The sequence below is a fragment of the Macrotis lagotis genome, chromosome 2 (genome assembly GCF_037893015.1).
Source record: "Macrotis lagotis isolate mMagLag1 chromosome 2, bilby.v1.9.chrom.fasta, whole genome shotgun sequence".
Lineage (NCBI taxonomy): Eukaryota > Metazoa > Chordata > Mammalia > Peramelemorphia > Peramelidae > Macrotis > Macrotis lagotis.
Genome location: NC_133659.1, coordinates 8210387 through 8226997, shown reverse-complemented (window position 1 = coordinate 8226997; position 16611 = coordinate 8210387). Strand labels below are relative to the sequence as shown.

Here is a 16611-nt window from a genome sequence, read left to right as displayed (position 1 = left end):
ATCTTCTGCTTTAAACTCTGATCTTGTGAAAAATAGATTATAGAAAAAAATTATGTTATCCCATGGGAAAAACTTTCTACTACTCCTGAGAAACTGCCTCCCTCTACCAAACCTTGAAATGATAATTGAATTGATAACAGCCATCTATGTATCCTGTATCCTGCTAACTAGACAGGACCCACCCAGAGGATCCTGCAAGGACAGGGAAACAGAGACAGAAGCCCAGCATGATAGAAACTGTTAGCCCTGTGCAACCCAAAATGAAACTTTGTCATTCCATAATCATTTACACTACACCTGTACATACCCTACCCCTTTCTCAGCACATAGGCCATCCCCTGTACCCTTATATAAGTCCTAGATTTTCCCCCTATCCCCTAGGGATAGAGCCCACAGGTAATAATCTTGTTCCTGCATAATAAAACTTATCTGTCCCTTATCTCTTGTGTGAAATTCTTTCACCATTATGACCCTAAATCAACTGATTTACATTCCATTCCTTAAAGTTGAACTTTTACTTGAAACTACTATTATGCAGAATTGTATCTTTAAGATCTTTTTATTCTTCTTACCTAAATATCCCTTTCTAACATGAAAAAATCAAAGGGAATCTTAATTCTTGTCAATACATATAACAGCAGGGGTTAAAACCATACTCTAGCCTGTCTAGCTATTAAAACTCCAATTGACCTAAAATTTCTATATCAAATTTACTATAAAGGTCCAGGGCATCCAAGGAAAATTCCTTTATGGATATAAATTTTCAGTGTCAGTTTCCAGGCAGAGGTCACAATGGTAGTTATAGATCAATGCCTTAAGCCAAGTTTTTGATTTATCCAGTAAGACATTTCAATTGTCACAAATGGGCAAATCAAGTCAAATGGGTCAGAAAGGGTCCAACCCCAGGCTGCATGGAAAAGCTGTCCCATCAATCTTTATATCCCAATGCATTCTCCATTGGGCTTCTGGACTTCAAAAGGGCATTAACCCAACAGCACTTCCTTTGCTGATCATATCTGATATCAGACACAATAAAAGCCAATTAAAAGTTCCATGATCTAAAACAGTAATTCCATCCAATTAGGCCTCCAAGTGAATCCACTTCACAAGGAATAATTATTAATTACAATCTGGAGGGAGGTCATAATCAATCAGCCCACTTACCTACACATATATCTATTCTGAGCATCCTTGTCATCAGAATACAATAAATAGGCTTCTTTTCTAAACTTATTCAAAAAGCAGTCAAATTCCGCCAGCATCTGGAGTATTCCTTGACATACAAAAACCTTTTCAGAGTTATGTTTCATAACTCAACTAGAAGGTCTGTCCTTCTGGTGGCAACTAACTTCTGATCTGTGGACCCACATCCCTTTATCTGAAAATCATATCTGCTTCATTTCCTGTATAAAAATGCTATATCAGAGGCCTCCTGGCTAGAAATCCCTCTTTCTAGCTTGCTGTATTATACAATAAATAAATACCTCCTTTGGCTAAGAGATTATTTCCAAAATTCTCACATAAAAATTAGCTAGAGATTACTACAAAAAAAATCCCAAATTATTATCATTTTTATCTTTCCCATGTTACCCAGGTGCTTTCACTTCAAGACAATCACAATTTGAGATATATAAGAATATATATCTTATATATAAGTATATACATGTATAACCACAATAATCCCAATTTATATTTATAATTGGCAAACAATTCTCTATAATAAAACTTGCTTAATTATTAGCCATGTTTGAAATACAAATCATTATTTTCAGAATTCTTTCAATCCATTAGAATTTCTTAGAGGACATTAAATCTTCAACATGTGTTATTTTTTCCAAATGAAACAAAAACAGTAATAAGAGTAACAACACATTAAATACTAGATTTCACAAAACAATTTTCCATTACTGCATTTACTACAGATCTAGATCAAGGTTCATCATATTTTTTTTAGTTTTGTTTTTGCAAGGTGGTGGGGTTAAGTGACTTGCCCAAGGTCACACAACTAGGTAATTATGGAATGTATTTGAACTCAGGTACTCCTGACTCCAAGGCAGGTACTTTATCACTACGTCACCTAAACATCCCTCCATCATATTATTTAAAAATTTCAGAGATCCCAGAGGATCATAAATTTTTGGTATTTTCCCTCATTATCCCTACAAATCAATCATTAATTCCAGGCTTTGACATCATTACAGTAAAATAGCATATATTTACAAAAGTAAATCACATAACTGATAAAACTCTTCAATATCATTATCAATAAGTTACCTAACTAGGGTTACATAATTTTGAATTTCCTAATCATTTTTCAAAGTCCCTCACATTTATTCAATATTATTGGAAGTTAAGATACACTTCCTAAACTCTTATACACTATTCTTCTGAGTTTGTCATTTTGCTTCTTTAACACTGAACATTCAACTCTTAACCTACGTGAAACATAAGATTTCTATGCTGACATCTCATTCTCTCTTTTTTTAATTTTATTTTTAGTTTTTTTGCACGGCAAGTGGGGTTAAGTGGCTTGCCCAAGGCCACACAGCTAGGTCATTATTAAGTGTCTGAGACCAGATTTGAACCCAGGTACTCCTGACTCCAAGGCTGGTGCTTTATCCACTACATCACCTAGCCGCCCCTACATTCTCTTAAAGCAAAATAGAACAACTGGTTCTCTTAAAGTTGACCTTAGAACTGAATATTTGTTGCACTTGTTTTTCTTTCACATCTGTTTTATAAGTTATTTTCCTTTTATTTCAAATATACTCCTATTTTCAAAAAGAGAATAAGATTCTCCACAAATTTAATTGTATACATATGTTAATTTTAAAACCCCAATGTAAATCTTTTACTCATTCCAGTGTTGCATTTACATATTTTTCTTCTTAAATAATAGATATTAAGTAAGCTCCTTAAATCTTATATATAAATATTCCCTTTCATAAATATGAGGTGGAAAAACAAAGTTTTTCACAAACTTTCTAGGTCAAAAAGACCTTCCGAGATCTAGATTGTTGGCAAGGAATTCTCTAGTTTTCTCATCAAAAATCTTTACAAATGTGATAGATGAAACCTCCATTCATTATTTGTTATTACAGTACAATTTTAAATTCTCAAAAAAATTAGCTTGCATCTGTTCTTATACAAAATTTACTAATTATAAATAACATTTCTATTTCATGTATATTCCCTTTACTCCCTAGAACTTTGCTACACAGAAAAATTCTTTAGACCAGATGTTTCTTAAAATCCCTCCTTATGACTATAAGATTTCCTTTATACTTGTTTTACTAATCTTATAAATTCCAAAACTCACATCCCAATTAACCTTAAATTATTTTCATTTTCAAAACCTAAAAGTTTGCAAATTCTTATCTTTTTCAGTGCAATTCTAACTTCTCAATGCTCTAACTTAGAAGAGCCTTTATCTTCATTGACTAACATTTTTCAATTTTAGAACATTTAGGAACACCACAACATCCTAATTAAAATTGTGCATTTTTACAAACCCCTAATTCAGTTACATGTATTTTTCACATTAAGAAATAAAAATAACATCAAATTAACATTTACCTAGCAATTGCTTTCTTATCAAACTTTTCATATTATGGGATTTATTATTCTCCAATCAATTCACTGCCACATAGTGTAAAAGAGGCAATCTAATGCAATTTTCAAATTATCCCAACCTCATTTAAATACATATCTCCATTTAGACTTATAATTCTCTATACTTTTTTCCTCTTCTTACATTGATTTGTAAGTCACTTTTCAAAGCTCCCCAAATCCATCTTTTTATTTATTTATTTTATTTTATTTTTTTAGGTGTTTGCTAGGCAATGGGGTTAAGTGGCTTGCCCAAGGTCACATAGCTAGGTAATTATTAAGTGTCTGAGACTGGATTTGAACCCAGGTACTCCTGACTCCAGGGCTGGTGCTTTATCCACTGTGCCACCTAGCCATCCCATCCATCTTTTTATTTATACAAAATCAAACCTGCTCATACCTTCTTTTTATATCCTTTAACCAACTTCCATACTTCACAAATGGTTCAAAAACCCCAACCTTCTATATATACCTTTTCATTTTCCCTTACAACCCTTTTATTCTCTTCCCAATTCTTTCAGAACCTATTACTCAGACTGAACTACTTACATTTTCCCTTAAAATACTATTCCATGATTCTTTAACATTAGCTCTTTTTGATTTTAGTATATGCTGTTACACGATTCCACTTTTTACAATACACTTTTCCATTCAAAGCTTTTAATATTTAACACGTCTTGATTTTACCTGGTATAACTTTCAAGAAGGTAACAGTCACTTAAAATTCCCACAGCCTAATTAGAATATTCCCTGTCATTTGGGGCTATAGAACCCCAATTTATGTCCTGATTAGATTCTAAGCTGTAGTGGAAAAATTACCATTTAGACAGCTAGGGCCTTAACTTGCTGGCTGACCAAGCCATGCTAACAAAAGAGGCAATCATTCAACATAGATTGGTATTGGACTACCTGTTGGCTGAAGAAGAAGGAGTGTGTGGTAAACTGAAGATAACCAGGGATATCAGAAAATTGGCAATGTTCCAATCCAAACCTGAACAAGCTCCTTTTACTACCTTTTGGATAACTGGGTCTACTGGTTCCTGGTGATGTTTTACTGGATATCTTACTATTGGCCCTAAGTGGGATAATCCTATTAGCTGTATGTGTCTCCCATGTATGATCAAGTTAATGACTCAAATAGTACAAAATTCTCTCAGCGAATTAGGACTGGTGTATGGTTCTAATAAGGAAGTGTAAAAATATTTATAGAAAAAGTCAGTAGTGCTATCGAAGATAAGGATTATGAATTAATTTGAGGAAGACACTGCTGGTGAAGTATGAAGACCAAGTAGTTATTTAATTTTTTTTTTTAGATTTTTCAAGGCAGTGGGGTTAAGTGACTTGCCCAAGGCCAGACAGTTAGGTAATTAAGTGTCTGAGGTCGGATTTGAACTCAGGTACTCCTGACTCCAAGGCCAGTGCTCTATCCACTGGGACACCTAGCCGCCCCAAGTAGTTATTTAAAAGAAAAGTCAGGAATTGTGAGGAATGAAGGGCATTGTTGGTCTTCACAGGGTGTGGAGGGGGACTCCTTTGAAATCCATTATAAAGGGTGGAATGACCCCAGTCAATCACAAAACTGGGAGAGTTCTAATGACATTCCAAAAATGAGAAACTAGATTAGAAGAAACTAGTCCTTAACTGGTTAAGAGTAACCTAGTCTTGACCTTCTCCTTTGCACCTGCTCAAGGAGACCTATCTGTTCTTGCTCATTGAGCAGGATAGGGACATATATAGGAACCAATGTATCAGCTAGATTTGTGACCCCAGCCTATGGGTGGCACAAATGGGTAGGAACAAAGTCTTTCAAAGTGCATAAAAAGGCTTGTTTGTTGGGATTTCCCACCCCTCCCTCCCACCATGAGAGAGGTGTGCCATTTTGTTAAGATATCTTAATAAAAACCATTTTAATAAAAAAAAGGATATTCCCTACCCTCCTCTTCAGATAGAATAAAAGAAATAACTCTTTTTTTTGCAAGGATGGAGTTAAGTGACTTGCCTAAGGTCACACAGCTAGGTAATTACTAAGCGTCTGAGATCAAATTTGAACTCAGGTCTTTCTGATTCCAAAGCCAGTGCTCTATCCACTGCACAACCTAGCCACCCCCAAATAACTTCTTTTTAAGGTGACAGTCCTAAATCTTTTCTGGGGGAGAAATATTGTTTTTAAATCCTCAATTGTCCCATTATTTTCTGGAATAACTAACATTTTCAAAATCTATATTAATAAACTCCTGAAGCTATAAGGTTACCATAGAGTAAACTTGGATCCATTCTGTTTCCCTTTTATCTGATATTTCTATATAATCAAATTATATAACCTTAGAATGAACCTGTCTTGTCATTCTGGAATTTTCCTCCTCAAAGCTTTCTCAATGTCAAGTAGCATTTCTTTTGCGACTTGTTTATTTAACACACACCTTTCTTATCTGGGAATACTCACTGCCTCTTTTTTTTAACTCCAAATAAATTCCCTTTTTAACACTTGCCTTCCCAAGTCTCCATAAAACTATTCTTGCACTACTATTATTATTAATTGGAACTTTTTCTTAATTCCTCTTTTTTGTTAACTTTAAGGTTGAGATAAGTGAGCCAGGATAAGCAAGCAAGATTGCAAACTGTGGAGAAAGGCTGGGGGAGAAGGGGCAAATGACATCTGATAGCACAAAATAACAAAAAAGAAAAAAGTCAACATTTAATCATTTTCTGCACTTTCCCTTTTATTTTGGTATTTCTTCCCAATGATCAAGTCTAGACCTTAGAGTGCTACTTTAAATGTGACCCTCCCAATTCTTTTCCACAGACTCAGGCCACCTGAGAAATTCCTGTGAATTTCTTGCTACTTGGGAGTATTTCTACCTCTGCTCTAATTCCACACCATATTATAGACCTCAAGCTTAGGTGCAACAGAGGTCGGGTCACCCAGAGTCTCTCACTGGTGTTGTCTAGTCAAAATTCCCCAGACTCAAGGTCTTACTTACTTGGGCTTGTGTACAAACTTACAGACCTGTACCTTTCTTGGGACTACTTCCATGGAGAGGCCCTTGTTGTACTGTCTCCAAGGTCTTCAGACTTTTACTTTTGCTCAAACTGAGTCTCTCCTCTGGCTTCCTTCCTGCTCCCCAAGGGATCTGCCTGGGCACTGAATTACGAGCTGCCAAAATTACTCGATATGGCACCTGCTCATGCTGGTATCCAGGAGAGTCTTAAGGAAAGAGTCAAATCTGGAACAAGACCCCAAAACTGTGTGGGGTAAAGTTACCCTAAAAGAAATTCTCAGGGGTGGCTAGGTGGTGCAGTGGATAGAGCACCGGCCCTGGAGTCAGGAGGATCTGAGTTCAAATCTGACCTCACACAATAAATATCTAGATGTGTGACCTTGGGCAAGCCACTTAACTCTATTGCCTTGCAAAAAACTAAAAAAAGAAAAATAAATTTTTAGAGACTTAGTCTGAACAAAAAAAGTTGTTTATGAGAGAGAGAGAGAGAGAGAGAGAGAGAGAGAGAGAGAGAGAGAACTCACAGATAGAGAGCTGTGCTGAAAGAACAGGAAATTTGGTTTTTATAATTTTGATCTGCTGTTTTTCCTCTCCCTTCTCCCTAACCTCCTACCACTTCAGCCCATTGACTGTGTTTTTTGAGGGGGTACAATCTATTCACAGAAATCCATCCTTGCAACAGACTCAAAGAAAGGAATGTAATATTTTCAAAATATGTTTCTCACTGAATAGTGGGGTGACTGGGTCCTAATGACTTTGTATAACTTATTTTGACTAGGAATGGGAATAGTAATAACAAAGTTTTCATGGTCAAAAGTCTTATTGCAAAAGCAGGATGTCCTGGGTCCCTTGGAATGCAAGGTTTTTCTTGACTTAAACACTTCTTTAACCCGGAGAGGACTTCATCAGAAATTTTCCACACATCTCCATTACACAGATGAGGAAAGGTAAAGGGCCTTTAGTCACACAACTATTCCTTGGGAGAGGCAGAAGTAACAAAGGTTTTTACCTACTAAGATAGCTCTTTCATTACAGAACATTGTGATGGGTTCTGGGGAACTGCAAATGTAGCTGATGAAGCTACAACCCAAACCACCTAACATTATTATTTTTTTTTTTACTGCATTTACTGCATTTTTTCTTTTGGGGTGTGGGAGGGGGCGTCATTCATACTAATACCTGCATTGATTACCAGTAACATTTTGGAGCCCATTGCTTCTTTTCCTTTTCCTTCCTTCCAGCCCCACTTCAAACTGGCCAGATCTTTTGGTTCCTTCCAAGTTTCTTCCTCTATTTTGATTGTTCTAACAGTTTCAGATGCAGTTAATTCCCCCAAACATCCTTCTTGAGAGTCTCAACCATGATGGCAAGTAAGTAGGTCAAAGCTAAGCTGTCTACTTTGGGAAACATCTGCAATTCAATTGTTAACTCAGTTATATTAGGACTTGATACTTTTTCTTTTAAGATTTCAAATCTTTTTTTCCTTACTGGAAGAGTTTCCCAATGCTCCTTTCCCTTTTTCAGTCCACCAAAAAAGATTTTTTTTTCAAATTCAAGCCCCAGGTGATGGGCTCATAGAACCTAGACCTAGAACCTTTGAGAACATGAAGTCCAAGCAGTCCCCTTCTCTCCCATTTCACAGGGGATGAAACTGTGACTTGGAGAGATTAAGTGACTTGCCCAAGGTCACATTAGTAAAAGTTGTACATGAACTCTAAAATATTTCCATATTAGTCACATTGTGAATGAGGAATTAGAACTAAGAGGAAAAAAGACTATGAGAAAGAAAAAAAATCTCATTCACATTTACAGTTGTGCTTACTAACTATATTTCCTTCCATGCTTTCTTCCCTATTTATACTTTTCTCTTTCCTTTTCCTTTATCTTTCTTCACCAAGGATTTACTTCTGATTGCTGCCTCTCAATACACCCTTTGTTCTATCAGCTCTTTTCCTGTTCCTTATCTCTTTCCCCTTTAACTTTTATTACTTTAACTTTACCTTTACTTTTGCCCACCCTTTTCAGTTCCTTCTTCCCCCTTCTTTCCCTTTCCCCCCTTCCCTTCTTCCCCATTTTTCTGTAGAGTAGGAAAACTTTTTAAACCCAATTGGGAAAGTAAGTTATTTCCTCTTTGGACCAAATCTGTTGAGAATAAGATTTACTCAATGCTCACACCTTCCCTTCTTTCTCTGTACTTTAATAAGTCTTTGTGCCTTGTGCATATGGTTTTATTTATCCTTTAATCCTTGTTTTTTCCTAGCATAATCCTTTTTCATATCTTGATTTGTTTTAAATCTGTCTTGTAGCCAAAACCTCTATCAAGATCTACCTTTTTACCTGTTTTGACAGAAGCACAATTCTCAAGGGTTGATTAATTGGTTTATAAGCAACATTACCTCATAGGTACTTCATAACCAAAGCCTCTGTTCAAGTACACTCTGTCCAAGGACACTGTCCTATTAGAAATACAATTCTCAAGAGTCATAAACATCATCAAATTATAATCAATTTATACCACACCCTCTTTCCAAGTATGATCTATAAAAATACAATCCTTAGGTAAAGAAAAATAATTCAAGAGCTAAAAGATTGATCACGTCAGAGTGAGCATACCCATATCCTTTGTTCTAAGAGAATTAGAGTTCTCATGGGTTAAATAACCTTCTGCCATTTACTTTTGCTGTTGGTTTGTTCGTTTGTTTGTTTTTTTTGTTTTGTCTTTTGCAAAGCAATGGGGCTAAGTGGTTTGCCCAAGATCACACAGCTAGGTAATTATTAAGTGTCTGAAGTTGGATTTGAGCAGGAAGTTTGGTTTTTTGCAAAGCAATGGGACTAACAGCTAGGTAATTATTAAGTGTCTGAGGTTCTATCTACTGCCCCTCATTTACCTTTATATGCATCCCTTGAGTCTTGTATTTGGAGATCAAATTTTCTGTTCAGTTTTGGTCTTTTTTTATCAGGAAAGTTTGAAAAGTCATCCTTTCCCCTAAAAGAATATACTGAATTTTGCAGAGTAGTTGATTCTTAGTTGTAATCCATACTCCTTTGTCCTCCAGAATATCACATTCCAGGCCCTCTGACCCTTTAATGTTAAAATAATGAATAATCCTAACTATGGATCTCTAGTATTTAAATTGCTTCTTTAGCTGATAATTTTGAAATTTGGCTTCAATACATTGAAGTTTTTATTTTGGGGTCTCTTTTTTGGGGGTGATCAATGAATTCTTTCAAGGACTATTTTATCTTCTTGTTCTAGGATGTTAGGGTGTCCATGATAATTTCCTACATGATATTTTCCAGACTTTTTCTGATTATAGCTTTTATGTAGACCAATAATTTGTATATTTTACATTTTCTTCCATTTTTCTCAGCCTTTTGGGTTTTGTTTGATAGAATCTTGGTGCCTCATAAAATCATTCATTTCAGCTTGTTCAATTCTAGTTTTTACAGTTTATTTTCTTCAGGTAAAATTTTTGCTTTCTTTTACAATTGGTTAATTTTATTTTCTAATTGGTCAATTTTACTTCAAAATTGTTTTCTTTAGTTAATTATTCATAATTCTCTTGCATGATTTTCATTTCTTTTATCCAATTTTTCTGCCTTTCTTCTTTGGTCTTCAAAATCCTTTTTGAGCACTTCGAAGAGGCTTTGTTGGAAATGAAACTAGTTTATCAGTTTTGTCACTGCTTTCCTCTTCTGAGATGGTGGTTTTATCACCCCTATTGGAATAGTAGCGGGCAGCGTTAGCTTTTTTTGGTTGTTTCTCTGGTCATTTTGTCAGTTAAGCTCGGTTCTTTGGTCTAAGGCTTATAGCCCTAAGTTTTTTTTTTGGCTAGGGGCCAGGGTTTTGATCCCTGCCTTTCCACTCTGGGGTTTCTGGGCTGTGGATTTGCTCCCTGCACCAGGGTAGCCGGATGCTGCACCAGCTTCACAGGCCTGGAAATCTTGTTCTCCGATAGGGAGAGCTGCTCTGGACCTTAGCTACCTGTGCTGGCTTCCTTGCCCGCCCTGAGCCATGTGACAGATCTTTCCCTGAAGTTGCTCCAGAATATCTCTTTGAATCGTTGCTTCCCGGTTTCTCCAGTGGACTCTGTTGTTCTAGCCTCTGTTCAGGGTCTTCTTTCAGTGCTGTTTTGGGATGGGCTCCCCTGGGTGGGGCTGCTCCCAGAAATGTGGGGCCACAGGGAAGCTGTGCCAGGGATGGAAGAAGAATGCCAGCTCTTCCACCCGGCGGGCCCAGCCTCAGCAGCCGCCTTGCTGCAGGCTGGCCGGCTGGGCCTCCAAGCCCCCTTCCCTGGCTCCCTCTGTGCCCCTGTGGGGTGGTGATGGAGGTCGGGGAGGGACACGCTGGGAGGGAGGCCTTGGCACGGGTGGGCAGCCGGGGGTGGGGGGCGGCCCTGGAGGAGGGCCCCGGCCCCGGCGGGGCTGGGAGGCCACAGGCCGGCCCTGGGGGGCTGGAGATGCCCGGGGGACCTGGGGCCACGATGCCTGGAGACCTGGGCTTGGACCCTGGCCGCGGGGACCGAGTCGGTGACCTTGACCCCCCCCCCAGGAGGACCCGGCCTGGGCGGGGCCGCGGGGGCGGGGCGGGGGCGACGTCGGGGCGACGCCTCCGGCGCCCTCCAATGGGCGGCGGGGGCTCGCTCGGGGCGGCTGCCCATTGGGCGGCCGTGGCTCCGCCCCTCGGGCCCGGCCCGGGCCCATAAAGCGGCCACCCGGGCCGGCCGCCCCCCGCCCGCCGCCATGCAGAGCCCCGAGGCCCCCGGCAGCGGCTTCCGGCCGCCCTTCGCGCACTTCGCCACGCAGGCCATCCACGCGGGCCAGGAGCCCGAGCTCTGGAGCTCGCGGGCCGTGGTGCCGCCCATCTCGCTGTCCACCACCTTCAAGCAGGAGGCGCCGGGCTGCCACGCGGTGAGGGGGGCGGGGGGCGCGCTCCGGGCACGGGGGGGGGGGGGGCTCCCGCCGCGCCCTCGGCGCCCCGGCCCGCGCGGCCCCGGGGCGGGATTGGAACCCAGAGCCCGGCCTTGCAGGCCTGACCCGGGGGAGGGGAGAAGGGGAGGCCCGGGAGCACGTGCGCTGCTGGTGGGGGGCAGCGCTTGGCAGGCTGGGGGAGGGGCGGCCCCCAGCCCAGAACCAAAGCCCCCCCCCCCAAACTCTGCAGAACAGTTGCCCGAGGCTGGGAGAGGGCCCTGGCAACCCCCCCAGGGCACCCCGAGTTCTGCATGGGGGGGGCTTTCCCCGCGCTCGTCCAACTAAATGAAAGGAGGGGGAGGGGACGGCCGCCACAAAAGGCTGAAGGAGTGCAGAGCAGGGCCGGACCCCTGTGAAGGGTCCCAGGCTCCTGGGGGGCAGGAAAGGCTTCCCCTGGAGAGGGATGGGGCTGGGAGGAAGCCAGAGATGAGGGGGGAGAGCCTTCCGGGCCGGGGCCGGCCTGAGAGATGGAGGGGCTTCTGGAGGCAGGTGCAGGGGGCCACCAGCCCTGGATCCCAGAAGAAGTGGGTAAAGAGCAGCGGGTGAAGGGTTAGGGTACCAACAACTATCTTGGACAGCATCCAACAGAGGAGAGAGCCCTGGGCCTCGAGCCCCCAACCTCTGAGACTTACTAGCTCTGTGACCCTGGGAAAGTCACTTACCTTATGTGCCTCGGTTTCCTCATCTCTAAAAAGAACTGGAGAAGGAAATGGCAACCCCCTCCAGTGCCTTTACCAGTCACGGTCACAGGGAGCCAGACAAGAACTGCACTGACTTCCCTGGGACAGCCACAAGTGGAAAGGGAGTTGAGGTATAGACTCAGAGGGGCAAGATAGCTGTTGAGCACACAGGCCCTGCTCAATCAAGGGAGGTGGCAGGGAAAGTTCTAGAGCTGAAGAGCCTTCCCTTCCATCTTACCAGAGTGTCCCTGGCCTGGACTCCTGCCTCTGCCAAGAAGAGACTTAGTGACTTTCTCCTCTCTCTTCTTTAGGGCTAAGCTTGGCTAGGACAGGTTCTCCTCATCTTCAATCCTATCATCATCATGTATGTATCCACTTCTCATGCTTGTCATGGCATCATCAAAAATGGGCAAACCTTCATCTTGGCTCTTCCTCTTCATTTCTTTCAGTGGAATAACCTTCCCAGTATGACTTGTTGAGCCAGCCTCATTGGTGGGCAGCTGCTTTGTCTCCACCTCTTTGTCACAAAAAGTGCTGGTGGCATATTTTATTCCGGAGGCAAGGGGATGGAGAATCTCTTACCACCAGCTCCCTCAATTTACCCTTCTCCTCCCCTCCCCATCCTCAGAGCTAAATTTATGTAAACAAATTCCTATGGAAACCATTTTTAGAGACCTGTGGCATTGGAGGACATGTGGGTGTTAACCCATAGCTGCCACAGGGAACTACAGGTTCTTGCTTGGGGCTCTTGGAGGCTTCCAGATCATCCCCACTCCTTTTGTGCTTGGGCAATTTATATAATTTATATAGTTCTTCCAAACATCATTAACATTTTTCGATCAGGAGAATGACATTTTAAGGTTTAAGATTTAATAAGATTATTCTGTTGATCTCACATAGGATGGATTAGGGGCAGGGGAAGAAAAGGAGCAGAAACCAATTGGGGGGGGTCCCTTGTGCCAAAGACTTGACTAAGGTCTATATAACTATTATCTGGTGAATGATCCTTACAATGATCCTGCAATATGGATACTTTTATTATCCCCACTTTATAGTACCAGAAACTGCAGCTCCAAGGGTAAATGAATCACCCAGGGTTACATAGTGATTCTAGTAAATTTCTGAGGTCAGATTTGAACTTGGGTCTTCCTGACTCCAAACCTGCCACTCTGTCCACTCTGCTAAAAGCATTAAGGGCTGAACAAGGCAACGGGGAATTAAGTGTGGTAGGCAGGGAGAATATCTATATCTATATTTTCTTTTTTATAAAAAATATTTTTATTTATATTGCATTTTTTATATCATGCAGATTACTCCCTTTATTTCTCCCACCTCCTCCCCAGAGAGCTATCATTTATAATACTGATTTTTAAAGAAAAGGAAAATATCCAGCAAACCCATCAATACATCAGAAAAATCTAACAATCTAACAATTGAAGCCAATGTTCCTCAGCCATTCCTCCCCAGCTCCACCTTCCCCCTTCCATGAGCATCTCTGTTTTCTAATAAGTGGCTAGAATGATAGCTCATGGTGTCAATGGCTTGCTTTTGTAGTCACATCTGAAGAACCACCAGCCCTAGCAGGATGTGTCTCATAGCTTCCTCTTGCAGCCAAAACAAAGCTCCTTGAGTCACTACTGGTCTCACTGCTTAAGGACTGTGTCACAGTAGTGTAAGCCTTTGTTATGGGATGTCGATTTCCCTATAAGTCATGTGGTTAATCACAGTGGCTAAGAAGTTTGTGTGAATTTGGAGGAGAGTTAAGATTTCACCTGGACAAAGATCCAGCTGGTTCCTGCCCTTAAACTGTTTACTTCTGGTATTTCCTAACTTAGTCATGCTGACCTAAGTTCAGCCCTTTTAAAATAGCTTTGTTTTTCTTTGGAATCAATCACCTGTTTGTGTGACCTTTCCCTCTGAGCAATGAGAGGAGGAGATAACTTTCTAGCAAAATTGTCTCTTGGTTCCTGCTCCTTTTCTTCCCCTGCCCCTAATCCATCCTATGTGAGATCAACTGAATAATCTTATTAAATCTTAAATCTTAAAATGTTATTCTTCTGATCAAAAATTGTTAATGATTTTCTAGTTCTTATGGATTAAGAAAGAACTCTTGGCCTGGGATTCCATGTCAACAGCAAACCCAGGTCAACGTTTATATCAAAACACCCGGGTTTCCAAAGGACCTTCCCAATATTATTTCTTCTGTTCCTTACAATGGCCTCCACCTCAGAGACCACTCCACTTCACTCAACTACATCTTGTTTGTACATAACTCATTCAAAGTTGGTTCCCCCCATTAGACTGGGAATTCCTTAAGGACAAGAATTGTGGTAGTTCTCCCCCCGCCTCCTCCTTTTCTTTGTATGCCTGACAGGTCATAGAAGGAATATAAGAAATCTTAGTTATCTTGCCTTGTCATTGAGCTTGTGAAATGGATGCTATTGTTATTCCTGTCATAAATGCAGGGAGAGAGAGAGGGAGAGAGAGAGAGAGAGAGAGAGAGAGAGAGATTGATTCAGAAAAGGTGTGTGACAGAGACAGGATCATGCTTAAGATATATCGAGATAGCATTCAAACCCAGGTTTTCTTCACTGGAACACCAGCTTGTAAATCATTCTATATAAATAGGTTAATAGCTCCATAAGATGAAACAGATTTCATATGCTCATAAAAAATGGGTAAATAATGCAATACATATATCTATATATGTAAAATTATCTCTTGCCTATAATTGGAAACAAATCGGGAACAAAAATTTCAGGGGGAAATTGATTGTGGTCCCTTTTGATAGCAATAAATGCTGGCTCTGACACTTGGTTGGAGTTTCTCATTGTTGTGGTCTATGGATGTCTTCAGTTTGTTGTGCCTTATAACAAGCAAGAACATGTGGCAGGAAAGCTAAGGACAGTCATTATTGCAGTCTGAATCCTCATTGTCTTCATTTACTTTTTCAGAGATGAGTGTCAGTTTGGTAGAGTGGATGGAGCTCTGCCAGTCATTGAGGCAGAGGCTTCAAGCCCTTACCCTTCACAGTGTTCAGAGAGGCCACCTGGAAGCTATCTGAGGGCAGGGACATAGAGGAGGAAGCTTACCCAGAGTTACTCAGAGGTAGGGATGTGATTTGAACTCAAGGCCTTTGATTCCAGAGCCAGCTAGTTCTCTTTGCACTGTATTACACTGCCTTCTTAGTAGTGAGTGATCTAATTGGCTCAGTGGATAGAGCAAAAGGCCTGGAGTCAGGAAGACCTGAATTTGAATTCTACCTCAGACTTTGGACAAGGCAATTGTTTTCCTCAGTTTCCCCATCTTTAAAACATACAATAACAGCACCTCCTCCATGGGGTTGTTATGAAAATCAAATGAGATCCTCATTTACCTTACAAACTTTAAAGCATCATGTAAGTGTTTATTATTATTATTATTATGGATTATTCCTTAAACTTTGGGCAGGAGACTTCCCCATACCGTTTCAGCTTCCTCATCTTCCTCATTGCTTTAGATCAGAGGAACTTAATGTGGAGTCTGAAAACTTGTTTTTTATTTTAATATATTTTAATACTTTCAAATACTTTCAAAATAATTGGGTTTTTTTGTTATCAACATTATTCTAAAGCATCCATGGACTTCCCCAGACTACCAGAGTGGTCCACTACACAGAAAAGCTTCAGGACACCTCCATTGTGGGAAGGCCCTTTCCTAGTTCTTGTGTGGGAATTCCTGTCCCTTCAAATGCTATAACTTTCAAAATCCAGCTCGCTAGTCATCTGCTCTTGTGTCTCTATGCAGAACATAGTAGGTCTGGGGAAGTGAGCAAGGATTGTTAAACTCCTACTATTTCCTTGCCTCTGAGTCTTGGTTTCCTCTTTTACAGAATAGGGATGATAATACTCATGCTGACTGCTTCACAGGGAGGTGGTGAGGTTATCAGGAGTCAATGTGCTTAAAGTGTGTAAACTTGAAAGTGCTGTGTTAGCTTTTGTTATCCTTGTCATCATCATCATCATTTCTCTCTGGAGAGAGTGACTCCTCCCTTGTAGTAGTTCTGAGACCTTTGGACCACTTTTATTTACTTATCATAATCTCATTTGTCCTATACACATGGCCTATGGACCATGCTTATCTCTCTTACCAGATGATGACCCCTCAAGGGCACAGGCCACATTTTTCTTCATCTGCTCCAACAACAGAACTTAGTGCATTTGTGGTAAGACTTGGGATTTCTTTGATTTAGGGAACTCCTAGTGTGAAAACTCTCTTTACCAATGCAGATCTGCAATTTAAGAGAATTACCTGAAGCATTGAAAGGTTAAGTGACTTGTCCAGGGTCTCCTAAGCAGTGTGTGTCTGAGGTA

General features: G+C 40.8%; 1 protein-coding gene across 1 annotated transcript in view; it reads left to right on the top strand.

Moving 5' to 3' along the window:
• Positions 1 to 11336: 11336 nt before the first annotated feature.
• CTH (cystathionine gamma-lyase) overlaps positions 11337 to 16611 on the top strand; it is a 31728-nt gene continuing 26453 nt past the window's right edge. The window contains exon 1 of the mRNA XM_074221193.1: positions 11337 to 11519. Within this exon, the coding sequence (XP_074077294.1) occupies positions 11352 to 11519 (168 nt within the window). The 5' untranslated portion in view covers positions 11337 to 11351. The remainder of the gene's footprint in view (positions 11520 to 16611) is intronic.